The sequence below is a fragment of the Solanum dulcamara genome, chromosome 7, assembly GCF_947179165.1.
Source record: "Solanum dulcamara chromosome 7, daSolDulc1.2, whole genome shotgun sequence".
NCBI classification, from domain to species: Eukaryota; Viridiplantae; Streptophyta; class Magnoliopsida; order Solanales; family Solanaceae; genus Solanum; species Solanum dulcamara.
This window is the reverse complement of record NC_077243.1, coordinates 6,721,205-6,747,837: the sequence shown is the minus strand read 5'-3', so window position 1 is coordinate 6,747,837 and position 26,633 is coordinate 6,721,205. Positions and strand designations below refer to the sequence as shown.

Sequence of the window (26,633 nt, the reverse complement as noted above, 5' to 3'; positions counted from 1 at the left end):
TGTCGTTATCGATAAATAGTGGAAGAGATGTAACCGATTTGTCTCATATCCCGTTACGTATTGCTGAGTCAGATTCTAAACCCGAGAACTTTAACGACAAAGCTCCCAATCACTTTCCTTTCACTCTCTCTAAAATTCTCCGCCCTCTTTTCTCCCTCTCTTACCCCAGAAAAATCCGCTCATGCACTCTCACAAATTCAATTCATACTTTTTCTAGGTATTTTTCTATTTTTTTACTTCAGTTTCTGCTGCCTTTTGTGTATAATAGTTGCAAAATTCTTGTTTTTTGTGATTATTTTTTGTCAATAGTTGAGCAAAATCCTGTTTTGAATTAGCAATTATATTTTCTGAGTTTGAGCTTTGATCTCGATGTTAAGCGTTTTGCTTGATCATTGATTGCGGAATCTTTAAGCTGATAACTTGTCTAGGTAGGGCGGAACTCTCGAAGTTTCTGGGAAAGGGTTAAAATTCTGCTTCCTTTGATGCTCATATTGACCTAATTTCATAATTTGGGAATTAAAGTTGTTAACTTTAGTTAATCATCTGTATGACTACAGAATGGATTTGATGTGTGATTCAAGATGAATTAACTAGGTGTCCAACTGTTTTGACTAAATTGCTAGAGGTGTTAATCAGGTGTTTTATAGGCAAATGAGTACCAGAGGTGGTGGAATTGCAGAATCTCCTTTTCTAAGGAACTACAGGGTTGGAAAAACTTTTGGACATGGATCTTTCGGTAAAGTCAAAATTGCTGAGCATTTGCTGACTGGGCATAAAGTGGCTATCAAAATCCTTAACCGTCGGAAAATGAAGACTCCAGACATGGAAGAAAAACGTATGAATGTACTACCTGGGTATCATTAAGTTACCAACAAAATTCGTTTTTTTATTCTTTCCGCTATGATATATTTTTGTGAAGTTTAAAACAAGTTCATTTGAAGCACATCTTGGTTAATTCCTTTAAGAATTTAGACGGTCATTCATGGAACATCTAAATTTACTTTTATCTTTGTGCAGTTAGAAGAGAAATAAAAATATGTAGATTATTTGTGCATCCACATGTCATACGACTCTATGAAGTGATAGAGACACCAACTGATATATATGTTGTGATGGAGTATGCTAAGTCTGGGGAGCTCTTTGATTACATTGTAGAAAAGGGCAGATTACAGGAAGATGAAGCTCGGAAATTTTTTCAGCAGGTAGAGATAATTTTTTTCTAGGTCTTTTGATAGAGCAAATGACAGTTTTAACTGTGGTTTTAGGTCTTACAAGATTAATGTAGTTTCTTTTGTGTCGCTCAAATCGTTATTGCTTGGTTGTTTCAATGGGGACAGATTATTGCTGGTGTGGAGTACTGCCATAGGAATATGGTGGTTCATCGTGACCTTAAGCCCGAGAATCTGCTTTTGGATGCAAGACGTAATGTAAAGATAGCTGATTTTGGCTTGGGAAACATTATGCGAGATGGACATTTTCTGAAGACAAGTTGTGGAAGTCCAAATTATGCAGCTCCTGAGGTGGGAACCTGTGCAGTTTGTAATCTTTAAGATGTCCATTTCTCTTTTGATCTGGAAGGCTTAAGTTCAATAGACAACATTTATTTGCAGGTTGTCTCTGGGAAATTATATGCTGGTCCAGAGGTAGATGTTTGGAGTTGTGGCGTTATCTTATATGCTCTTCTTTGTGGTACACTTCCTTTCGACGATGAGAATATTCCTAACCTTTTCAAGAAAATAAAGGTACGTGCATTGATCTACTTTTCTGTCTGGTTCCTTAGATTTTCCATGTTTTTACAGTTTGAGGTAGTGGTGTTTACATGGTTGAACATGTGTCATTCAGAGTGGAGTCTACACCCTTCCAAGTCATCTGTCACCTTTAGCTAGGGATTTGATACCAAGGATGCTAATTGTTGACCCTATGAAGCGCATAACCATTCCTGATATTCGTCAGCACCAGTGGTTGAAAATTCATCTTCCTCGATATTTGGCGGTTCCTCCACCTGATGCTAGGCAACATCTTAAAAAGGTAACTATAACATTATTATGCTAATAACACAGGTATCTTGTATGATGCTGAAAGGGTTCCTATTGGATTTACCCTTTTTTGTCGATGCTACCTTCAAATCCTACAAGATATTCTGCTGCATATATGGAAACTCATATTGGACACTGGCTCTTGTGGTTTCTGCACTTGTTACTCTTGTATTAATTCAAGTGGTGACCTAAAAGAATCACGAAGTATGCTTCCAGAGAACATCAAAATACTGTTATCAATCTTCACTTTCTCTTACAAGATCAGGGAAAACTTATGTTTCTTGCTGCCATTGCAGAGGATCGCGTTTGACTGGAGATGTCAAAACCTTGTCACATCTATCCCATATATCTCGTTCCTCATGCATATTATCGTCTGTTTGTTAAATACTGTGGTATGCAATTCTTTCGATTTACTCTTTCTTGCTGTAACTACAAGCTGTCTTTCTGCAGCTTGACGAGGAAGTTCTCCAGCAAGTTATTAGGATGGGGTTCAATAGAGACCAGTTACTTGAATCTTTGCAAAAGAGAATACAAGATGATGTACGTTGCTTCTTACATCACTACCAGCATTCTGTCTCTTGTTGTAGCTACTTCTATTCTTGCGAGTTTTCTCTATTGCATATGCCTAATAATATGGTACTGAAAAAAGAAAAAAAAATCTATCAATTGTAAATGTACTTGTGTTTTACATTTCTACACTAAAATTGAGGCTTTTCAGTGTATTTACTGATCCTTGGGGGAAGCTATATACTTTGTGGTTCAGCTAAGTTTGGGGTCGCATTCAAACAAATTGATTGCAAAGGGATGAGGTGTAGTAAACCTTTTAATTACTTCAGTTTGCTTTATACCTTTTTGTGTCCGTCTCAGGCTACTGTTGCATACTATCTGCTGTACGACAACCGTTCCATAACTACCAGTGGCTATCTAGGAGCTGAGTTTCAGGAATCTGTGGTATGCCCTCTCTTATTTTTACTTCATTATTTCTCAAAGCGTTAACTTTTTGGGCTTGCATTTACTACCCATTCTGTCAAAAAGAATATGTGATCTGTAGAACTGTTCATGCTGTTGTGGGATTGTCAAGGTAGATAGGAAAATTATAATTTGTGAAATCCCATCACAATGAAATACTCCTTGTACAAGCATGCTGCTTTTTTTCGCAAATAAGGAAGAAGAGATGCTACTATGTTCCGTAGTTCACCAACTATATTCTAATTTTAATTCACCGTAATTTCTGTATCACCTCTGAACTTCTTACTGATAGTATCAGAGTCTATAAATAATCTAATTAACTCAGAAATAGGAATTTTACAACCTCTTTTGTGTTTAGGGATTAGGAGAGGTAGCAGTTTCCCTGATATTTGCTTGATTGAATCTGTTGGCTTTCTTTAATATGAAGGTGAAAATCTGTAAATCATGTCAAGAGTCATTGTCTTCTGTATATGACTAATTTCAAGATGAACTACTATGGTTCACATTGTCACTCTTACTACAAGTTTCAGAACACTGGTGGTTGGGCTCTGGCTTTAAACAATATTACTTTTGTAACTTCCGTACCCTTCCCTTAGTTTAGAGCTATGCTTCTTCAAATGTCAGATAACTTTTTACTAAAGTCTAAAGTATTCCACACTCAATAGGTGGTCCTTGTTATTTACATTCCTGTGTTTCTTCAGGATTGTTATTCCCCAGGATTGTTTCCAAATCTTGATCTACAGCTTACTGGGAATGGAATTACTGAAGAAGCGAGTTTGGGAAACCCATTTTCCAAAGAGAAAATGTGGCTCATTGGACTTCAGGTTAGTTTTCTTGCAGTATATGTAATGAAAATATTGTGTGAATTTCTTCATTTCACGTTGATTACTTTTTCAGTCTCCAGCAAATCCAAAGGAGATCATGAATCAGGTTCTTGGGACTCTGCTAGAACTAAATGTTCGATGGAAAAAACTTGGGCACTATAATATGAAGTGTTTATGGTGTCATGATCTTCATCTTCATAGCATGGCCAGCAATCATATGAATGATGATGATCATTTTATTAGCAATGCAACTGCCATAAGTACACATTTACAGCCACAACCTACTGTGAAGTTTGAAATGCAGGTATGATTATCTTTTTTCCCACTCTCAACATAGTGGTTGTTTGATAACTGTGACATGATTTTGGACAACAATTTAAGCTTCTGGTATTCAGCTTCATCGCTCGTTTGACTTGTGTTCAAAAAAAATCCAGTTAAATACGGAAATACCATTGTTTCTACTAGTAGGAGCCCTTTTAAAAAAAAATATATTAATCTCGCTGATGTGGATTTGCTTAAATACTGTTACAGCTCTACAAAACTCAGGATGAAAAATACCTGCTTGATCTCCAACGAATTAGCGGTCCGCAGTTCCTCTTCCTGGATTTCTGTGCTGGTTTCATTAGGCAGCTAGAGGGACCACAATGATTGGAAAGAAGAAGAGGATGTCTGTAGTAATTGTGTATTATGTTGACAAATGAAAAACTTTGTTGTACATATCAATGTTAATAGATTTCTAATGTTCCTTACCTACACGTTAAATTTTGTGTTCATGTTTCTATAGTTCAGGCTATGTGATATTCTCTTTCAGTAAACTTGCGGGTCTCTCATTCCAACTAATTTTTGAAATTTTGACATTCACTTGTTATGGCGGATACTTGTCCTACTTTTCTTTTTAGTCCGTTCCAAAAGTTGTTTGTTTTTATCATGTTAAACGTAACGTATTTTAGATACTACAAAAAGTTCTATTTATGTACTTCCATTTTCTCTTTTTCTGCATAAAAGCCAAGGTGACACCCAACAAGAAATAGATTAACTCGTATTCCTGTCAAATGTTAATAACAAGCAACTTCAATACATATATTTCACCATTTTACAAGTTTGCTGGTTTTCTAAATTCTCTCAGAGAGCAATGACATATTGAAAAATTAACATCTTACTGAAGATAAATTGGTAAAATAAAACTACAAGGGGAAAGTCAATTAGATCCTTGGATACAAAAACTTCTGACATGTCTCCAGTCATATGAACTAAACAGGAAATCAATCACAGATTACCCAAGATTGCTTGAAAATTTAAAGTAAAAACCATGAAAACAGAAAGAAAATAAAAAAGGCCGATAATCTTTGGTTTTAGTTACTTATTTCAGTTATCTTCCTTGAAAACCTTCTAAAAACATAGGAGAACCAACCACCACTCCAGAATCATCATTGATGTCAATGAGCTGAGCTTCTTTATTGCCCTTCGAATTCATTTCAGGCTGTTCTGAAGAAGTTGGATTCGAATTTTCATTCTCACTCTCTTTCTTCACTGGCAGACCACTCTGTGGAGATGCTCCTTCAAGCTGCAAGGCATACTCTAAGTTCCACAAAACATCTCCCATTGCAGGCCTATCGACCCCATATTCTGCCAAGCATTTCTCTGCAGCTTCCACGTATTTCCTTAATGCCTCAGGGCTAATGGTTCCTGCAAGATGAGGGTCTATGATCTTCTCCAGAGTGCCCTTTCTGTGCTGCTGCATTGCCCACTCTGCCAAATTCACTTGTTCTCTTGGCAATGCAGGATCAAGTGCAGGCCTTGCACATAATACCTCAAAAAGGACTACCCCGAACGAGTACACATCAGATTTTTCTGTTAGTTGTTGTCTTCTGAAGTACTCAGGATCAAGGTAACCAAAACTACCCTTCACTGCTGTGCTAACATGAGTTTGCTCCAGTGAAGGACCGGTTTTTGACAAGCCAAAATCAGCCATCTTTGCGACAAAGTCCTCATCAAGGAGGATGTTTGTAGTTTTAATATCGCGGTGTATTATTCCCTGAGTTGAACCAGTGTGAAGGTAGTGCAGTCCTCGAGCAGCTCCTATGCAGATTTCGAGCCTTTGTTTCCATGTTAGAGTTGGCAAAGTGGAACCATAAATGTGGTCACGCAAAGGACCATTAGACATGTACTCATAGACTAGAATCATTTCTGATTGTTCATCACAATAACCAATGAGTGAAACAAGATGTCGATGCCTAAGCTTGGATAGCAACTCAATTTCTGTTAGGAATTCGTTGATTCCCTGTGAGGATGATGGATTTCCTCGCTTTATAGCTAGTTTTGTTCCATCTTCCGATACACCTAGGTACACTTTTCCAAAGCCTCCAACACCAATGACTGCTTTTTCATCAAAGTTTTTTGTTGCATTCTTGATTTCATTGAAAGTAAAGACACGGCCAAAGTTGCGGCCAGACGATATGATAGTTGAACAACTAGTCTTGCTCTTGCTTGACATGAAGCTGCAGTAACTGGCATTGAGAGGAAGCCATGAAGAGAATGTCTTCTGCTTCTCCCAACCCTTTGTTGGCTTCGTTCTCCGACGAACAATGGCCATCAAAAACAATACTAATGCTGTAACCCCGATTGCCAATCCAAAAGCTGCAGCAATTCTCATTCCACGTGATCTTGGCATTACGCCTGCATGATGTCCACCAGATGAGAACAGACCATCCAAGCTTCCCTCCATATTGCTCATCTTCATGACCTCCAATCCATTGAGGATGGCATTTGGGAGGATAGACTGGACGTTTGACGCGGGTCCCACCTGCACGATGATCGAGCCGTTGGTGATGGCTGTGGCATTGAGCACAAAGTCTTTGTAATAAGGAGTGGCCAAATCTGAAGTCAGTGTTGAAAGGTCAAGACTAGAGACCCCCACCACATCATTAACATAGACATTGAAGTACAACTCATTTAGGCCTTTGCTCACAATGTCACAGAAATGCATTCTAATCAAGTAGGAAAAACTCGAATCTACGTTCATCTCCCACGTTAGCTTGAAATTCGAGTTTGGCACCCCTGAATCTGCCATCATATCAGCCGTGGCATAAACCCAACTCGGGGCAATCAAAGGCGTCGCCCCTCCATCTGAATACGTGATTGTCGTAGGAGGAACCGACACATTTTGAGCCCCTTCAGGAAATGTCATGTACTGATCATCAGGCAACCATGTCCTCCACAATGTGTCATTTTTAGGTGTGACAATTGGCCCTCCAACATTTAGCCGATAACTTACTTCAAAAGCGAATTGAGACAGGCCATTAAAATCACCAACAGGGGAAACTGCAGCAGCTGAATCAGAAATGAGATCATCTGGTGCTGAGACAAACTCAATGGCATTGATAAAAGCAAAAGATTTCTTCAAAGGTGTAAATTTGAGGGTGAATTGAGATGAAGTAATATTGATAAGGTATTCTTTGAACACAACTTTACTAGTATCTTTCACTGAGAAATCATGAAGTAAAACAATACTATCAGAAGTGACTGTGAACATAGCACTTGCTAGATTGTAATTTGGATGTGGAAGAGGATAAAAGTACAAACGAATCCAATGCCTTCCTGGTTTAAAGACAAGAAACCTATACATTGATTCACTTTCAAATATTCTTGCTGTGTGATACAACAAAGAGGCAGAGGAAAAAGAAGTGACCTTTTCTTGTAAAGACTTAACAGAAGCTAAAATAGTCTCATCAGTAGACAAGTAAGAAGCAGATTGAGGGTCAGACTTAAAAGTCCTTCCATCATCAAGCAAAGTAGTATCAGGGGATCCACAATTGATCAGATAGTTATCGGCCGGCGTAAATTTTCCTTTTGAAGATGAAGTAGCTACATTTGCAAAAAACAGTACAAGAAAAGCAAAAATGATAAGAGGGTGTTTTCTTCCTCTCATCTTTTGTTGTATGAGAGAAAAATGTTAGATGTTAGAATACTAAAATTGTTGAATAGACATAAGTGAAAGACAAAATTCTTGAATGAGAGTATAGCACGTCTATGTTTGTAAGTTGTAAAGAAGAATATTGTGAACATTTGTTGTTAACATGTTAGGACTTAGGACAGAACGTGCCTTCTTGTACTTGTTCCAAAGTGGTAGACTTTTTCAGTGATTCTGTTAATTATCCACTAAACTGTTTCTTCAAACTGTTTTTTTTTAAAATAAAAAAAAGATTAAGAAAGGATGTGATTAAGTACCAACAAACACAAAAGTCCAAAGCGCGTATCCAGCTGGGAATATAATGCTTTAAGGAAAACCTTTTTTTTATTAGTTGACCTTTGAAGGGAAATGGCTATCATTACAGCAGAATCAGTTAATCATCCTTTGTTTATGCAATTTGTCGGACCAAATACCGTTTTTTTTAGGTATGCTAATATCTCTCTATTAGTGCCAAGAGTTTTAAGTTTTGACTAACCGACTAAGCATTGTATGATATTTTTACGTATCGAGTAATTAACATGTTAAATTACATCGATGGTATTGGGATTGTTTTTTTTATAAGCATAATTAGGGTGTATAACTTCAACTCTAATGCCAATTAAGTTTGGATTATGGTCTTTCTTATGACACACGTATTCGATTGGTGTTCTTTCTCATTCACGTGATTAATTGGTTCTAATTCATTTACAACTGATTTGACGGTGAAAAAAGTAAGAGCCTTAAAATGTAAAATTCTTCCTCACACGCTAAAATTTGCAGCTGTAATAAACATAAAAATAAGTCCACTAGCCAAATATTCCATGAACTAAATTTACAAACCTAAAGTTGTATGCCACGAAAAAACAGTCAACATAATTGATAATTTCCAGAATACAACTCAAAATCCTTTCATATTGCGGTGAATTTGGTGAATGAAGCAAACATAATATGGATTGTATTGCCATACAAACAAAAAGATTCATTCTCCTCGAGATAACGAGGCTACAAACTTCGTCCTTCTGGTTTTACTGTATGCACACTGCGGGCCTTTACAATAGATAAAAGGTTGAAGTCAACAATATATCTCTATGAAAGAGGAAAATTGGGCGGAGGATCCTCCAGTACTGGAAATGTGGATTAAAAAAATATTGAAATCAAAATGAGCTTTACAGAAAAACCAATGATAATACAAATAATGGAACTATAATTATAGGTTGACCAAAATTTATAGCAGCTGGCAGCCTTCTCCTGTTTTCATGTAAAAGGAACTAATTACATGTTCAATATATATTATTGCAGCCGGCAACCTTGTTCTTCTTGTTTCATGTATAGCAGACCTCGCCTTATCCTCTGCAGAATAAATTAAGCACAATCAACAGATAATAAAAGCGACTAATCAAGAAAGAATCAGAGAAAAAGGAGAACATTCAGATTGTAATAGTTCCTTGATTTGTTTTAGGGATATTAGTGCCTAGGAAACATGACTTTTGACAGACGGATTTGGGATTTCAATTTGATGGGTTCGACTAATAATGTTCTTAAGCACCCAACTCATTGTACTTATATAATTAAGGGTTTAGATCTAATATTTGTTGAATTTTTTTGTGGATTTTCACATAAAAACTTATACTCAGAGTCGAAAATACTAGGTTCGGATGAACTAGGAGCCAAAGCACTAGATCCACCCCATCTTTTGACTACATCTAAATGTACGTCTCTAATCCTTCTTGACCTATGTTAGAATAAGGCAATTTGCTTGAGTTGTTCAACTGCCCTTTAGCCTAGTGCTCATGACATGCTACACCAACATCCATCGTGTAGCAAGACCTTGTTCTCCAAGAAAGAAGCTCAAGAAAAAAGAGAGTTTAAATGAAGTGTTAAAGAACAAATACCTCATGTGTATCTCTTATCTGAAGCAGGTCTAATTTCTCTGTTGGTCTACGACTGGTCAGAGTGTTAAGCTGCATTTATTTAGGCACCAAAAATATAAAAAACTAATTCATGCCTACTACTTGCTTTTAACTTGAACATGGATTCAAGTGTGTACCCAAAAACTTAAGCACTCAGGATCCTGTGATGATGGCATCAACCCTTCAGCTTTGAAGAGTTCTGCACGTCTCCGATCTGTATGTAAAGTCTAGGTTATGATGTGTACTGAAAGGATATTCAGCAAAAAGAATAATTAGGCTGTACTATAATACGCAAAGCAGAAACATTAAGCTCAGCTCTCTGCCTAAAGCCTTCCAGTATAGTTTGATAGGGACGACAAGTTTTCCGGGTCATGATCACCACTTGGATAGATAAAGCAATCTTTAAATTCATAAGGATTCATAGATAACACACCAATATGAAGTGTTGTAGCATGTACATCAAGCATGCCGAAAATCTAACACCTAATATGCAAGTGGTACATCTACTTTCAAAACCTATCTATGGAAGCGTTGTAGCTATGTATTGAAGGATAAAAAAGACATCAAATCTCATCCTACAAATGGAGCTACTATAATCATTTGCCACTAAAAAAGACAAGAAAGGAAAAACCTTATTAATGACTTTACCTCCTGCTACTTGTTGTGCGTTCCTCAACCATTGTTGAGCAAATGCCGCCGCCTTATTTGCCGTCTCCAGTAACTATCGGCAATTGACAAATTACAGTTCAACAAATATAAAGCTAGAGTTTGAAAGTATTAAGCACTTGACAATGAATTACTATACAAGCACTACATACACACAAGTGCGTACACAGTATACAAGTACACAAAAATGTGTGCACAGTATATATCAGTTAGCATTTGAGAAAGGAAAATGAACTTTCCATCATAATTCAAATTGAAAAGGCATGAATTGCTCATATGAAGTATAAGGCAGTCAGTAATAGTAGGATTTCAGAGGAAAACCAGGAAAAACAGTTTGCCCCAAAAATCCTCGAACAGAGCCACAAGATTCAAGAAACAAGAATCTTTCTTTTAGCAGGTAAATAAGAAAAGATTAATATAGCACAAAAATAAGGATCATACATAAAATGGATTGACAAATATCAACAAGAGGGAGTTGCTCGGATGGTGTGCACCCCTCACTTCCACAACTAAGGTTGTGAGTTCCAGTCACCAAGGGAGAAAAAAGGGTGGGAGCTCCTAGGGAGGGATTAAAAAAAAAGATTGACAAATATCTCTCAGAGAATTGCTGTACAACTTACTTCATGCCTCTCTCTTGTTCCTTCGGCTGGGCATATATCATGTATCCATTCAACCTCAGCAACACGATACCTTCATAATAATGGCCAGGGGCAAAAACAATAATAAGCAAGTTTAAAGAAGCATAAAATAGTAGAATAATAGAAAATTTATAGCATAGGCACTGTGCTTTATATTTTGGGATAGCATATTGGATCCAATCTCCTGACTTAACGCAAAGCAACCAACAGACCAACCCAGAGATTTCTAACACCCCCTCCCTTTGTAGAATTTCAAATCATTGGCCTCTTTTATATGAAAGTTGTTTGAAAATTTACTTTTGAGAAAGAAATTAAAAAGGATAACATTTTCTTCATTCTGTTTTTTGTATTAAAGGAAAAGGAAAGTATGAAACAAGAAGAAACCAATTCCTTCAAGTTAACTACACTTTTTACAGAGAAACTTTATTTCTTGTGAGCTTTTTGAACTGCTTTCCTACAAACTCCTGCTTGCATAAAGAATAGAAAAGGTCAGAAGTTACTTTTCTGCATTTTCATTTGGCAACCATATGGTACCTGAACCTGTGTTTCTGCGCCCTTCTTCTTACTTCTTCTAAAACTTAATTACCAATTTTCATCTCTACCAATAAGGAGTTAGATATTGAACTAACCCATCTTGATCCCAATGTCGTACGATGCGGCATCTACGTCGACTTTCGACCTGCATAAATTTGTGCTAAATCAGATACAAGTTAAAAGAACTTTGAAGAATCTTTAAGAGGAAAGAAAAGCTTCATCAAAAACTCGTCTTTATTATGGTGGGACATCTAGACATGACACCGCCTCTGGTGGAAATAATAGTCTTTTGAAATCGTCCTCAAAAGAAAACAACCAAAACCAAGGTTCATCTAGCAAAGATATTGAATTCTAAATTTGCTGAAGCGAGAAATGGTCAAAGTGTTCAAGAAGAACATTTTCATTTTAGCTGCAGTGTTCATTTTAAACAAAACGTCAGGTGCACCACGGATATTTTACATGGATGCAACATTATACATGCTAGTGTATGGTGCAGAACCTAGACTTTTTTTTTTGGAGAAGGAAGAACATTGACTATTTACATTTAAAAGTCCTCCTATAGCAGTTTGGACCCTCCTGTTAATGAACTCATAAGTAGTAAATAAGCACCATGCTAACAGGAAGGCTCATGGTACAAAAACAAAAGCATCTAATGGGACAAAAAGCTGATATTCACCTCCAGAAAGAAACGCCCATCTGGAAGTGGCTCACATCTACACAAAGAGATGAAGGTTATCAATTTCTAAAAACAAGAATAAAATAATGGAATCTATAAAAGAATAAACGTAAAAGATATCCCAAAAATCGAACAGGTCACAGAACACCTACTCTATAATCTCCACTTCACAAGCATAATCAGCTACTGAACCTGTCGTAGGATCATGAACAGCCTGCATGATTAACAGTGAAGCCTCAGCCAAAAGTGAAGACAGAAAAACCATGTATAATAACTTGGGGGGGGGGGGGAATCAAAGGAAAAACTACCATTCCCATTCGGCGATTTCCTTCCATTATCCTCCTGATCTGTTTCAACAACAAAATTTGTAAACTTTTGCAAGACAGTATGAATAGGAGATCTATTAAAATCCCATTCTAACTATGCATGATTAAAAGGTTTGTTTGCAATCTAGAGATAGCAACAGAAAATTAAAATACGAGAGAGAGAAAGGAGGGACAAGTATTATAATGCTTTTCATTTATTTTGTTCTAGCTGGACAGTAGGAAAGAAATATATACTTTCCACATTCCTATTCTATGCCCAGGGAAGAACTGCAAAAAGCTCTCTATTTTATGTTGTTTCCTTATATTTATATAATCAAACAAGAAGAAGAAGATTCTCAATACTTTATTCCCTCTCTTTTGCTTCTAAATATATAGTTCATTAGCTAAAGTAACAACAGTTGAGGCCTGCTCACTAGTTAGTCTGATAAATTACTTGCAGGAGCCATCTTTCAGAGATGCTCTAGATGTCTTTTCAGAATTGCACAAATTAGCAAAAGAGAATCACAATTGCCAGATCTGGTCCTCTTTAATCAGGTATACATTATTGTATCATGTCTTCGAAAAGCTTAGACAAAGATGAACAATATCTAAAAAAAATCCCCATTTCAAATTCTGCCACTTTCTTGGCACACTTACATAATGTCCAGATCTGACAGAAACCTTTCAAATTTTCTTAGAGATTATCTGAAGTATAGAGATAAGTATGACATTTAGAGAATCCCTAATTTCAGAGGATTTCTAACAAATTAATTGATTAGTGAACTGATATGGGTCTAAATGTGTGCAGGTTGGATATATTGGATTTGTAAAGTAGGTCCCAGTTTTACTTTGGGCCTGAAGTGCAGTCGTTATTGCTGTTGCTTTTTATTTTTTATTTTTTACAATTAACTAAAATAGGATAATCGTACTTCTTTTAATAATGGTCCCAATACTTCTACTATGGGTGATAAGCTTCAATCATCCAAACATTATTTACATCATAAATTTTTTTATGTCAAAGTAGCACAAAAGTTTTATCCAAACCTTTTCTTATATCTGGTAAACTAAGACACAATGATTGGGACCATAGGTAAATAGAATTCTATAAAAAAAAATCATGATCATCAAGGTATAGAAATAGATCAATGATGGTTCATCTAGGTCCCATACCGAAAAAAGGCAAAACTGCATTCTACATTAATAGTCAAGAAAATAATAGTTAAGTAGCACTCACCATCAGTCTGTAACGAGGTTCAAAAATGTTAAGTGCGATCTTCTCACATGGTAGAATAACGTCCATGACGAAAAGAGGCAGCAAGTCAACACCAAGGTTTATCAAACTGTCATTCTCAGCCTTCCTTTCAGCATATTCCTCAGGAAAAGTTTTTTCTATTATGTTGTTCAACGTTACACTGAAAAGGTGCAAATAAGAATGAGGCGTATTAGCCACACAAGGCAGATATAGATAATGAAATCTTAGCCACATGGGACAAAATGAGCTCAATTAAATCATCAATATTAGTGAAGAGTCATCAAGGTATGTAAAGGTACAGACGCAGTATGCTTTCTATTCCTTTTGCTGGACGAATTGTGGTCTAGAAAATCAATCTATTTATACAGCATTACAAGAGAGGAAGCAGTAAAGGATGTGACTGGATGCTACTAGGGATCATTTACTATCCTAAAAAGAAAAGAAAAATAGAGAAACCGCAGTCTCAGCAGGTAAGTGTAAAACAAGTACAATGGGAGGATGAACCATAAGCAACTAACCTGATTGCACACGTTCTGGGACTAATGAAAAGAACTGTTCGGCACAATGGACATCTGTTATCTACAAAATGTTCATCCAAAGGGTTAGGAACAAGAGTAGAAGATGATCGTAATTCAATATGTAAAAGAAGTCAGGATAGATAGGACACGCAAATCTAAAACTTACATCGATCCATTGACTGGAAGAGGCATGCACGGCAAAAAGAATGTCCACAGGGAGTTGTTATAGGTTCATATAATAGCTTTAAGCACAGGGTGCAGTCAAACTCATCACTGCGCTGTGGTCTCCCATGGCTTCTCCTTCCAAGTGTAGCTTTGATCGATTTCTCCAAATTTAGAAGGGGATTGCTACATTGCAGAAGAAACAACAATTAACAACTAACCACATAATCAAACATTACCACAATGCTTCTGGAAAAAACACATTATGCTTCTTTTGAACAGACACTGACATGACAAAGCGTGACATAATCACGATTATCACCATTATTTGCTCTTACCTTAGAGGATTCTTTTGAAGTCCTGAACGGATTACCTCTTGGGAGAGATCATATTTTTCTAACTGCCAATTCAAGAAATATGAGATGAGTATCCAAGAAGACTATCAGCCTACCAAATGTTTAACAAGAGATTGGAAGTATAGCAATCTCCTTCAGTATATTCAAACAGTTACAAACTAACAAGAAGCAGAATAAATAAAGAAATAAGCATTTGATGAGATAACATAAGACCATTGAGTGAATTAGACAGCTGAAGTATCTGGTACTCTCATGATAGAACAACGTATACCAGGGGGTCCCAACACACAAGGACAAATCCAATTTAGTTATTTAACCCACTCTCTAGTATAAAGAGTTTAGAAAACAACAAAAGGGAAATAGAAAATAAGTCTATTTTCCAAAATGACACATGTTTCACCATGAGGTTTCCAAAGCTAATGATGCATGAGACATTAATTTCCTTACCAAAATGAGTGAGTTTGCCTTCAGAATATATGGGGTAACTGAATTGTTCTGCAGATGCATCACCTTCTCAGCATCCTTTAGTGCTAGCTGATGTTGAAATAAAACAATTTAAATTTTCTGCAAAACCCTCTACTGAGAAGGTTGAAATCATAGACAATAGCAAAAAGCAGACATACCCCAGCATACGTTGTAGGATCCAACCCACTCAATGGCCTGTATTCTGAATCTGATGCAGATCTACATTTCAGAAATTGGCTATACCTGGAAGTTCAGTCATAAAAAACTAAGGTCAGCTATTTGTAAAATGGGGAGCAGTCAAATAGCAAAAATGAATTAACAATGGAAAGGTCAACAGAGATGAATCAAAATGGCAGTAAAACAATGCATCAGAAATACCAGTCATAAAAATAAACTTTACCTGAGGTATGAAGAGCATCTATTGCTAAGAATAATAGGATCATCCGGCTTAATGTTACTAGCTCTTGTGTAACGATTGATAGCCTGACCAAGGAAACAGACATTGAGAAAACAAGAAGATACATGCAAGCATACAAGACCCTTTAATGATGATCAAATAATACAGTGGAAGTTCAAATCTTCCTTTCCTAACGAGCTAGTTTTCGAGTTAACTGACAACACTAAAGAAAAAGTTGATCACTAGACTAGGCACTAGTATGCTGTCAAAACAACATCTAGAACATCACTCTAAACCAGAGCCCTCAAGCATCTTCAATTACTATGTCATGTAGTTATAGCTGGCTATTGGACCACATGCACTTGATTTTAGATCCCAAAGTCTTAAGACTTTCTCCAAATCTGTACATTATTGAACTGCCCGATAAACATCACCTCTTACGAAACAGAGTATAAAGCAATAGACCTAGTCAATTCTTCATCATCCATGAGAAACAGAGAGCTCATAAACATTTTGATTTTAAATCTTGTGTATCTTTCTGATTCCAAAGATCAAACCTTTGCTTGCTTGCTTGCTTGCTCAACAACAACAACATACCCAGTGAAATCCCACAAGTGGGGTCTGAGGAAGGTAAAACGTACGCAGACTTTACCACTACCTTATGGAGGTAGAGAGGTTGTTTCTGAGAGACCCTCGGCAGCAAATCCAGGTACAAAGAAGGAGACAATGAAGAAAATATAGCAAGTAACACATAAGTAGTGCAAACTCTACCAAAAAGAAGCAAAACAACAATAAAATAGTGCAATAACCTTTTCTTCCTCGTGAAGTAAATATATCAAGTTATAATGTTATATAATACAGTATGTTATCATACCTCTTAAAAAAAAAGAGAAACAATGAAAGAACCACGGGTTTATTATGGTATGGAGAAAAATATTTCGCATGATCAATCATTTCCAGTATTTAGTTACCAATAGATGTTTCGCGGTAAATTATGGTGTGGAGGTCATTTTCCTTTCCAATCTTTAATAATTATCACCAATATTACTGTTCTCAAACCCTATCCTGTGCCTTGTAAGATTACCACATGCCACCTACTTATACCCAGACAACCGCTAGAAAATGATCCATAAGATGATTACCCACATTTTTTCATGTTCGAAACCCGCCCTTGTTGGGGTATAAAAAGCAGAAAACTTCCCCGACTAATTTGCAGAATCACTGGCTAATGGTTATTTGGCATAAAGAACTATGTATTTCCTGGCAATGAAGAAGATAGATGCTAGATTCATGATATCACTATCAACATAGGAAAGAAACTGAAAAATGAAATGTTTATATGAGATCAATTTCATTTAAGGTTACCCCTAGAAATAAAGTCATGTTCACGGGATCCACGAACTGTAGTCTTCGACACAAAAATCAAATCATCCACTTCTTCTTCACTCCACTCCACTTTACTCCAGACAAACAGGGAAAGAAGGCGGACCCAATAAACCATTCCCCCTTTCATTTTCCAATTATATGTATATTTTACACGGACGAAAATCTTTCTGAAAACCGACCAAGTCAAAAGCAATTAAATTGCAAGACGCTTCCTTTTTGGTTCTAAAATCTTCAGTTCTCAAAATTCTTTAATAATCACCACTACCCAAAGAATAATTTTCCCGAGTATCAGAGGTACATTAACTAAAACAAATTGGGTTTATTACCTCGTCCCATCTGTTCTCACGATATGCTTTGTTACCCATCTGAACAATCTCACAGAGATGATTGTACCTGTCCCACGATATAGATGGCGTCGTCTCTCCCGAATTCGCCTGCATTTCATCAGAAGAATTCCAGACAATTATCAGACCCCATTAATGAAGACAGCCCAAGAACAGTGGAGTTGTAATTAGGATTGAAAAAAAAAAAACTGACCCATGGAAAATCTTGAACATCATCAATGCCTTCCAAATTAAACCCAGAAGAAGTAGCCTCCCCGGACATTGTAAAAAAGTAGTAGCAGGTGAAGAAGAAGAGGGCTTTAACAAAATTGAGAATTAACAACGTTGTTTAAAAGCAAAAAAGAAGAGAAGTTAATATCGTGTTCTCCCAAGAATCCTTCATTACATACATGGACTGTATTCGTTTACGTGGTTCTTCTCTCTGTTACTTCCCAGATCCTTCTAATTTTCTCTCTCTACAAAGTAGAAATAAGTATATAATAGTATATATATACATACTTTAATTATATTAAGGAGTAATTGAGCAGTATTTTGTCTGTTATATATACACTCTAATAATATCAAAAAATAATTGAATAATATTTTTATTGAAGCATTTTTTCTTTTTCTTTGATATTATCAAAAGTATATATATATATATATTTATAGTATCTAGCATGAATTAGAAGATAGTCACATGTAAAAAAAAATATTATTTGCGGCTCAGGGTGGGCCTGCTTATTGGTATGCTAAGATTCTATATTAAATAGTTTTGATTTTTGATAAAATATGATATTATTATCGTATTAAATTAATATATATATATATATATCAAAAATTTTAAGAAAATTATACATATAACTATATACTTTGGAATATATTTGGTATTTAAATATTTGTTTTATAAATAGTAAATATTAAAAAAATTATATCAAATATCATAATGCTAAAATTGTAATATCAAAAAATTTAATTTTTATATGATACTCGATATCTACTATATCATGTCCATCTAGCTCACATAATAAAATTTCACCTAAAATAATTTGTCAAAAATATTTGAAAATCTCTGACCAAATGTTAGCTTCATTAGTCGTGTGAGTTCTTTTTGTCTCGCAATTTAGTAGATTCAAAAAATATTAAAACTCACTAAATTATGGGGAAAAAACACAATTAAATATTAATTCACACTTGCTTGTGTAATAAAAGACAAATAAGTACTCTTCACTTAATTAATCCAAAAAAGGTGTTCTCTTTTCTTGTTTATAATTTTATATTTTATTAATTTGTTCATATTTAACATATAGATTACGATAATGTGATTTGGTTTATATACAAAATTCTTATGTAGTATGTGCACATTGACAAATAATGATGTAGCAATGATAAGTCATTTTCAGGAGCTGAAAATTGAAATTAGCCCTGAAAGTTACTCCCTCCATTTTAATTTTATATTTTATTATATAGATTATAATAATTTATGAAAGTTTCTAATTTTTTATTGTAACATTCCCTTTTCACCTAAAATTGCACTAAATCCACGAGATTTGAAAGTATTTTTGTTTAATTACAAGCGCATGATGAAAATTATTGAGAATTAATTCTTCAATTATTGAGAATTAATTCTTACTGTTTTGTTTGCTTTCTGATTTTTCTCTTGGAAGCATCTAATGCCAACTGTATAAAATATTTTCAAATACAATAAATACAAACCTGAATGATGAAATAAATACAACTGTATAAAATACGAATATTGTCATGTTATTCGTGTCACGTTTCTAAGTTAAATTAAAATAAATAAAATAATAATTTTTCGAAATAAAGCTATATATGTCAAGTTTAATAATATTTCTCAAATAAAAACTCAAAGTATGAGTTGGATCCTCCGAGGAAACACAAACAACAAATACCTCAATGCAAAATCTTTTGTACCACAGACATGAGACATGTATATATATAATCAAAAAGAAAAAAACATTGTTGTTACACCAAGTTAAGCAATGTCAAATAGAGTTAGATTAAAATGAATTGAATTAATAGAAAGATTATGACCTGATACATTAAGGTGTCGCTTGTAACTGAAAAGAGTTATGCATTTATTAATAATATATAAATTATTAGTTATGAGAAAATTTATGTATTATTTTATGGAGAAATTCATTATGTATGATTTAGTTACTCATGTATTAGTTATTTCATTTTCTATCATACATAAAATTTTACATAAATACTCTCATTGTTGGGTTTTGTCTTTTTCCCTTTCTATGTGAATAAATAAAAGTCTAATTTGGACAAGCCTACTTTTGTCCATAAGTCTAATCTTTATAATGCTTATGTAAGATTCTTCTAGTTTTATTTTCATGATTCAAAAGAGAAAAACCTAGCAACCACACAAAAGAGAAAAGTGAGAAAAGAGGTGGATTTTCGCACCTCAATTTCAGTCCTAGTAGCCATTTTCAAATAGTAATTCTCGCTTTGTTTCTTGTTCGATTGGGCTGATTTTTAGATAGCTTGTTCTTCTTAACTTAATCTTTGATTGTGAACTGGCAGAGGTGGACTCGGAGACCTGTAGCTCCAGATTTCTAGTCGTGAACAGTGACTGCATTTTTGGTGATTTTACTTCTTTTTTCTCTAGTTCCTAGGTGCTATCTTATAGTTGTTGTTGTTCATTGTTTGACACTTCTTTGATGACCATTCTAAAGAACACTTTTGTAACTCTTGTTGATTATAGTGGAGCTTTTGATGTCGTAGTTTTTACTCTTCACATCGAAGAGGTTTTCCACGTAAATCTTAGTATCTCATATTGTTGATTTGATTTTGCCTTACTATATTTATTTTGGTGATATGCTTGCTGCCTCAAATATTCTTTATGCTTGAAATTAGTTTGCCTCCTCTTGGTTCAAATAGAAGGGAAAGTCTAGATTTGGATTTTCTTCCGCTATTGTCATGTCGTGTACCTTTGTTTGAACTTGCCTTTCCCAACACTCATAACTTATACATGTATTAGTTATGCAAGTTTCTAAATTGCAAATCAAACACTGTATTAATTTTATATATATAGTCCCAATCAGCAACTCCCTTCGCTTTTTTTTATTTATCATAGGTTTCTTTTTTAGAGTCAAATAATATGAACTTTGACTAAAATTTTAAGATGTATTTTTTTTAATATATTGATATGAAAAATTACAACTTATAGTATTTTTCGTATAGTTCTTGAATATCTATTTTTTTTAATTTTAAAATAGCGAATAGATGTATTATCGTTATTACTCCAAGAGATTCAAAGTGGCTTTAGATTATTAGATTAGACAACTCCTAGTGCTAAAGGCTAGAGAGGCAAGAAGATTAATGTAATCTAATTTTAGCTTTGAAAATTAATCAAATTGACTTTTAAGAAACGCAATATATCAACTAAAAAGGGACGGAGGGAGTACCAAATATGGTATTACTTATGTAGGATCTAATACATATATATTATTTTTTTCTAACCAGCTATCAAATGACTCCCAAATGTTTACGATTGTTGTGACTTGTCACTTTGAGCTAAAAAGTGTTAGTATATTGTATTGTAAAATATTAAAACAGTAATAATAGTTTCTGAAAATAAAAGACAGAAACTGAAAATAAAAACAGTGTCAAGAAAAAAAAATTATGTAAGAAAAGAAATCGAGCCCACTGAATGCACAGTGTTTCTTAAGGAAATTATTCCCCTCAATGTACTCGAGGTTTAGGAATCTTTCCTCCCAGAATAGAACGATTTACTCACCAGAATAGCGGTACATCAAATTATGGTGACTGTGAACCACTCGAAGACAGTATAACACACGAGTTTTAGGAAGTGCAGAGAAGAAGAAAAAGAAGAAGATTGTTTTTCAGAAATTTTCGTATGGAACAATTTTGAGGATCAACAGTAATATATAGTCTGTTTACAGCTTTTTAGAAAAGAAAAATTCTGCATGTTGGAAAAAGGTTTGCAACTTTTCAGAAAATTCCGTTAGATTATCAATCAATCAGATCATTTGACCGAAGCCGAATCGAGCGACGACGACGGCGCGAGGGAGACCCTCTTCTTGACCCTTTAGCAACATGAAGGAGTGCTTCTACTTTTAAGTCGGAGATTTTTTCTTTCCACCACCTATGTGGAACAAATGCTTATTTCATAAAGCAAGAGGGAATAACTCATTTTTCACTCCACTTCTTTTCTCTCCATTTCTCATTCAATCTATCAATTAAACCCAACAAAAAGAAATAGTTTAACGCTATGCTTAAACTCGAATTTATTCTCTCTTACATTTTTCCTTATTTAGTATCTAATCAACAACCAAAGCATTTCCCTTATTGGGAGTTTGTGTCTTTTTTGTAAAAAAATAGAAAAGAAACAAACACAAACTAAATCTAAGTTGTCTTATGGATCAATTTAACTTCATGAAAATAGTTACCCAAAATCTTTTGTATATGATCGGGGGATGTATAGTCATGGATAGATCCCTCCGCTAGTAAAAAAAAGTTTGAATTTGAGAATGTAAAAAAACTTAGATAAAAAATCTTCCATTTCTAATGAATTTTATGTGGCAAATCCGAATTAATCAAAATCTAAAATCAAGCATCAAGTGCAGGTGGAAAATAAATCAAGTATTTTTAGTTTAATCCGTTTAAATTTTGACTAATCAAAATTGAATAGACTAAATTGGACAATTTTGTACGGATTGAATTGTGACACCTAATAGGGAGGACAACCATATATAAAGCAATGCAAAATTTACGACTTTTAAGTATGTGAAAACTTGTTTTGTTATCAAAAAAAGTCGAGCGTTATTTACAAACCTGTCTTGTTTTCAACTTCTTTCTGATGTTCAATCAATTCCGATCCTTCTTGTCTTCTGGCTTAGTAGCTCTCCAAATCAAAGCTTACTTCTTTTACTGACTTGCTCCTATGGAACATCGGTGTTCGATATTTAATTCGGTATTCTCAAAATTTGATTTTGATAATTGGTGATTATAAATAAATATCAAATACAAAACTTTTAAAATTGGTCTAATACATAATATCAATTTTGATACAGCAATTCAATAATTACATATTGAAAGAAAGGAAATTTGACAAGATGTGTTTATAATTTGTCCAACACTTTACGTGCTAGCTTTAAGAGAAATTACATATTAAAGCTAGATCTCCGTCCTCAAGTTTTAACATTGAGAATTTGACATCACATGTCAATCAAGACATTCAAATCACTCTTTAGTGTTACCCATATAATGGTAAATAATTCATACCCACAATATATGTCAAATATATCAATTTTTTTAAAATTTTATGATTTTTGTTAAACGAACTAGATATATAATAGCCTGTTTGGATTGATTTATTTTTAAGCGATTTATAAGTTGAAAACGATTTATAAATTAAAAAAAAAGTAGGTGCATGCCAGCTGTTTTTTATTTATTTATAAGCTGTTTTCAACTTATAAACTGTTCATCCAAATAAACCCAACTATTTATTGGAACTTACTTTAAGTACAAAATAACTTTAAGTTGGCCAATTTAACATTCAAAAAAAATTAAAAATAGCTTATAATAAACTTATAAATCAATTCAAACGGCCTCTAAGCAGAAGAAATAGATTGAAACGAAAAGAGTATTATTTTTCTTTCTTAAAGTGGGACCGGCTCGTGTCAATGTTTATTTATTGAGAATCAGAATGTCAAATCAAAGCATTTAGCAAGAGCACAAGTGACAATTCCGAGATAGGGCTGGGCCAGCGATGGCCCAAATTCAATTTCATCCACCCCATCATTGTATGGATGGATATGCCTCTCTTAACTAATAAAAATGAATATTTGGGGTGTGTTCGGTGCAAAGAAAAATCTTTTATTGAAAAGTTATTTTAAGCAAAATAAGTGAATTTTTTATTATAGTTATTATCTAAATAAAAAATATTATTTTAAAAATATGTATATATAATTTAGATAAAGAATCGGATGGATAGTTAATAATTAATTAGGAGTTAATTAGTATAAAATATAATTAATAAAAGAAAAGTTAATTAATAAAGAAAAAAGAAAAGAAATATAAAAATTCAAATGGATGGTTAATAATTGATGAGTAGTTAATAATTAATTAGGATTTAATTAGTATAAAATATAGTTAATAAAAGAAAAATTAATTAATAAAGAAAAGAAAAGAAAAGAATATAAAAAATCGGATGGGTGGTTAATAATTGATGAGTAGTTAATAATTAATTAGGATTTAATTTGTATAAAATATAGTTAATAAAAGAAAAGTTAATTAATAAAGAAAAGAAAAGAAAAAAATAGAAAAAATTGAATGAGTGGTTAATAATTAATTAGGATCTAATTAGTATAAAATATAGTTAATAAAAAATTAGATTGATAGTTAATAATTAATTAAGAGTTAATTAGTATAAAAATATAATTAATAAAAAAAATTAATTAATAAAAAAAATCCAATTTCTAAAATGGTGATGACATGATAATGATGTGACGTAACAGGGCAACAAGTGTTGTACACCATTCAAGGTGTAATAATTTATAGTTTAAATGTATAATAGGTCAGTGTAATAGTTTAAGTGAGGAATTTGTCTCTCCTTTCTTATTTCTTAAACTTTTACTGTGGAAGCTACTAGCTAGGTGTTTCTAAATGTGAATTTTCATGTCTGTAGGAGATAGTTTCCTTCTATCCTGTTTCGCCACCGTCAAATATGACTCCTGCAGAAGTCTCTCGCGGTCTCTTTCAGCAAAATCGAATTCCTACGTTTCTCACAAAACTCTTTCAGCCATGACTACTCAATTGCAAGAAGAGTTCATCGCCACCCATCTAACAACAAAAGCTTGAATCCGAGGAACCAAACATCAATGATGACGCTAAAGAACTGGGATATGATAGTGATTGCTCGAAGTAGAGCAGGAGGGAGAAGAAGAGCCTAAACGGTATGCAAAAGTTAGGAATGAAGTCAATCCCAGGGATAAGTTGGGCAACTGTCAAGAAAAGTTAGAATATACTATTTGTCATTCCAAACTCAGATGTTTTCTAGGGCACAAATTCAGACACATCATATTTGGTGAAGCAAATATGGAGGACTTGAGGTCACAATTGCAATCTCAAGCTGCAGAGCAGTTTACAACAACAAACCCAGTGAACATTGTATGATACTGTGGATATGTAGGTTATGCAGAGTGAAATCTTAGGTTTTGTTAAGAAGATTTGAGAGTTTGGTTGTCGCTAAATTGAAGCTAAACAAATTGCGCAACTGAATGGTAAAAGATAAGAAATAATTATTTTCAATCCAAACAAGTAGCGCAACTGAAATGATAAAGAAAAGAAATAGTGGTTGAGAAAGAATTTGCTATGGTGCCTAATTTTAGAAAGTTATTTTGATAAGTTGTTACGTATCATATTTTTGTTTCTTAAATAGGAGTAATATAATATCAATAGTACTATAATTTTGAACACTTTTTCTCTTTAGTATAGAGTGTATAATTAAAGAGATTTTTATCAAAAATAATAATAATTTTAAAGAGTTTATTGATGTTATTTGCTTGGAAGACACTTCTATTAATTTTATGTTTTTAAAGTCAATATGCAGTGTGACCTAACTTTTCTGATAGTATGATGGAGGAGTTATTTTTGTTAGATGAAGCAAGAATTGTTATATGTAATAGTTTTATTTCAAATGCTTAAAGATGAGATTTTAACTTGTGTATCTTGATTATTACTTCTTAAGTTAATAGGTATTAATTAAACATGTATGCTCATCGTTAGGGTAATTAAACAAGTTGTTAGGAGTTTTTTAATGGCTGAATCCATCAGTAACTCCTTAAAGTTGACATTAATTTTTATTTAGACACATCAACTAGACTTTGTTCATTTTAGACCCAATAGAATTTGAACCTATACCAAAGGTTTAGAAGACCTCTGTCCTATCCATTAGACAATGGACGCTTTTCATTCTGATTTTTTTTCGTATTTATATCATGTCAGGTCCCACTGTGTCATTTCAACATTTTTTGTATAATCAGCCAAAATATATAATATGTGTGTGTTACACTCGTGAATAATGTGTAAAGCAACAAATTAAATGACGATATTTGTCATTTGTACCCAAAATAATTATTAAATAATAAATCTTAACTAAAAATTAAAAAATGACTAATGAATTCATGACACTTAGAATTATTGCCCAAATAATTTTCAAAAAATAGATTTGACCAAACTAAAAAAACACAAATTGCAGAAGCACCCCGCACCCTCTCCTGCTTATTGTCTTCTCCAAAATAACTTATTTTGCAGAAAAATCTCAAAGTAAACCCAAACAATTTCGACGGCTGCCTCTTTTTTTTTTTGGTTTATTCTTTTATTCTTTTATTTTTTAAATTCTTCACTTAAAAATTATTTGTGAGTTAAATATATTTTTCAATCACCATTTTCTTTATTTTTTGAGATCTTAAAAATATCATTATCACCATGTTCACCGGAAAAAATGGAGATCCACCACCACCGCCACTCTCTTTCTCTCTCCCTCCCTCTATTCTATCAAATCATATTTTATCTAAAATTAAAATTCTCAAATCTTTTCAATATTTAAATCTTGAAATAGGTCTATTCCTAAATTTCTAAAACGTTTTCATCGTTTTTCATAATTTTGTCGTAACTATCATCATTCACCATGGTTGAAGTTTAAGCTTTTGGAAAAATGGTGGCTGAAAAACGCGGAAGAAGAAGAAACAAAACAAAAAATTGGCTAAATAAGCTTTTTATGCGCGGTCGCAAGTGTACGACACTCATTATGCCATGTAAGCAAAAAATATTAAAATGACTGTTTAAAATAAACAAAGCTTAGTTGAAGTGTGTAAGTGAAAGTTAATGTCAACTTTAATAATTTATGGTAAAGTCACAAATAGATGCTTGATTAAAAAATATTAAATTTTAATAAAATTACTGGCAAAAGAAGCAAGGCGAAATGGTTTGACAAAACAAAAATGTCTGTATACTCTCATCCATCTACAAATTTTACTCAAGCAATCAAAGACATATTTTGATTAATTTTTTATGACTCGCGCGAAATACGGATAGATTTACTAGTAACATATAATACTCGAAACAGAATAAATAATAAATAATGTATACAAAATTATAAGGTAACGTAATTTGTTTTGCAAAAAATGAAAAAGGTTGTTGGAGGTTGTGGTGAGGGATTCCATGTGAAAGTCATATTTTTCGGCTATCGTGATTATTTCGTCGTCGAGGTAA

General features: G+C 33.8%; 3 protein-coding genes across 6 annotated transcripts; 1 reads left to right on the top strand and 2 right to left on the bottom strand.

Annotated features, from left to right (window-relative positions):
• Window positions 1-68: 68 nt before the first annotated feature.
• On the top strand, window positions 69-4,591 carry LOC129895611 (serine/threonine protein kinase OSK1-like). 3 transcript variants are annotated; one of them, XM_055971342.1, is made up of 11 exons: window positions 69-217; window positions 637-835; window positions 1,018-1,202; window positions 1,338-1,520; window positions 1,611-1,742; window positions 1,843-2,028; window positions 2,487-2,576; window positions 2,904-2,987; window positions 3,707-3,829; window positions 3,903-4,133; window positions 4,361-4,591. In XM_055971342.1, the coding sequence occupies exons 2-11, from the start codon at window positions 652-654 to the stop codon at window positions 4,475-4,477; spliced, it is 1,515 nt and encodes a 504-aa protein (XP_055827317.1). In that variant the 5' UTR covers window positions 69-217; window positions 637-651; the 3' UTR covers window positions 4,478-4,591. The 3 variants fall into 3 exon arrangements, with proteins under 3 accessions (XP_055827317.1, XP_055827319.1, XP_055827318.1); XM_055971344.1 differs by having other exon boundaries at window positions 80-217; window positions 648-835; XM_055971343.1 differs by having other exon boundaries at window positions 80-217; window positions 626-835.
• Window positions 4,592-5,080: 489 nt separating this feature from the next.
• LOC129894066 (probable receptor-like protein kinase At5g61350) lies at window positions 5,081-7,846 on the bottom strand. Its single transcript, XM_055969575.1, has one exon. It carries the CDS (start codon window positions 7,755-7,757, stop codon window positions 5,199-5,201), a length of 2,559 nt encoding a protein of 852 aa, XP_055825550.1. The 5' UTR covers window positions 7,758-7,846; the 3' UTR covers window positions 5,081-5,198.
• An 815-nt stretch (window positions 7,847-8,661) lies between these two features.
• On the bottom strand, window positions 8,662-17,832 carry LOC129894067 (uncharacterized). 2 transcript variants are annotated; one of them, XM_055969576.1, is made up of 18 exons: window positions 17,581-17,832; window positions 17,370-17,477; window positions 15,661-15,743; window positions 15,419-15,503; window positions 15,243-15,329; window positions 14,778-14,839; window positions 14,444-14,625; window positions 14,278-14,338; window positions 13,742-13,919; window positions 12,511-12,549; window positions 12,355-12,416; window positions 12,203-12,239; window positions 11,622-11,671; window positions 10,975-11,044; window positions 10,337-10,409; window positions 9,826-9,902; window positions 9,671-9,739; window positions 8,662-9,128 (listed from the first exon to the last, which is right to left on the bottom strand). In XM_055969576.1, the coding sequence occupies exons 1-18, from the start codon at window positions 17,647-17,649 to the stop codon at window positions 9,069-9,071; spliced, it is 1,452 nt and encodes a 483-aa protein (XP_055825551.1). In that variant the 5' UTR covers window positions 17,650-17,832; the 3' UTR covers window positions 8,662-9,068. The 2 variants fall into 2 exon arrangements, 1 of the variants encoding a protein (XP_055825551.1); XR_008767612.1 differs by lacking the exon at window positions 10,337-10,409 and having other exon boundaries at window positions 9,066-9,128.
• Window positions 17,833-26,633: the final 8,801 nt, after the last annotated feature.

Bases quoted from the DNA above. Each gene is read 5' to 3' on its own strand.
- LOC129895611 (XM_055971342.1), top strand. From the start codon at position 652: ATGAGTACCAGAGGTGGTGGAATTGCAGAATCTCCTTTTCTAAGGAAC. The intron at 3,830-3,902 runs GTTAGTTTTCTT...TTACTTTTTCAG, and splicing joins TGTGGCTCATTGGACTTCAG to TCTCCAGCAAATCCAAAGGA. The intron at 4,134-4,360 runs GTATGATTATCT...ATACTGTTACAG, and splicing joins CTGTGAAGTTTGAAATGCAG to CTCTACAAAACTCAGGATGA.
- LOC129894066 (XM_055969575.1), bottom strand. From the start codon at position 7,757: ATGAGAGGAAGAAAACACCCTCTTATCATTTTTGCTTTTCTTGTACTG.
- LOC129894067 (XM_055969576.1), bottom strand. From the start codon at position 17,649: ATGTCCGGGGAGGCTACTTCTTCTGGGTTTAATTTGGAAGGCATTGAT. The intron at 15,504-15,660 runs GTAAAGTTTATT...CTGAACTTCCAG, and splicing joins AGATGCTCTTCATACCTCAG to GTATAGCCAATTTCTGAAAT. The intron at 11,045-11,621 runs GTTAGTTCAATA...ATTATTATGAAG, and splicing joins CGACATTGGGATCAAGATGG to GTATCGTGTTGCTGAGGTTG.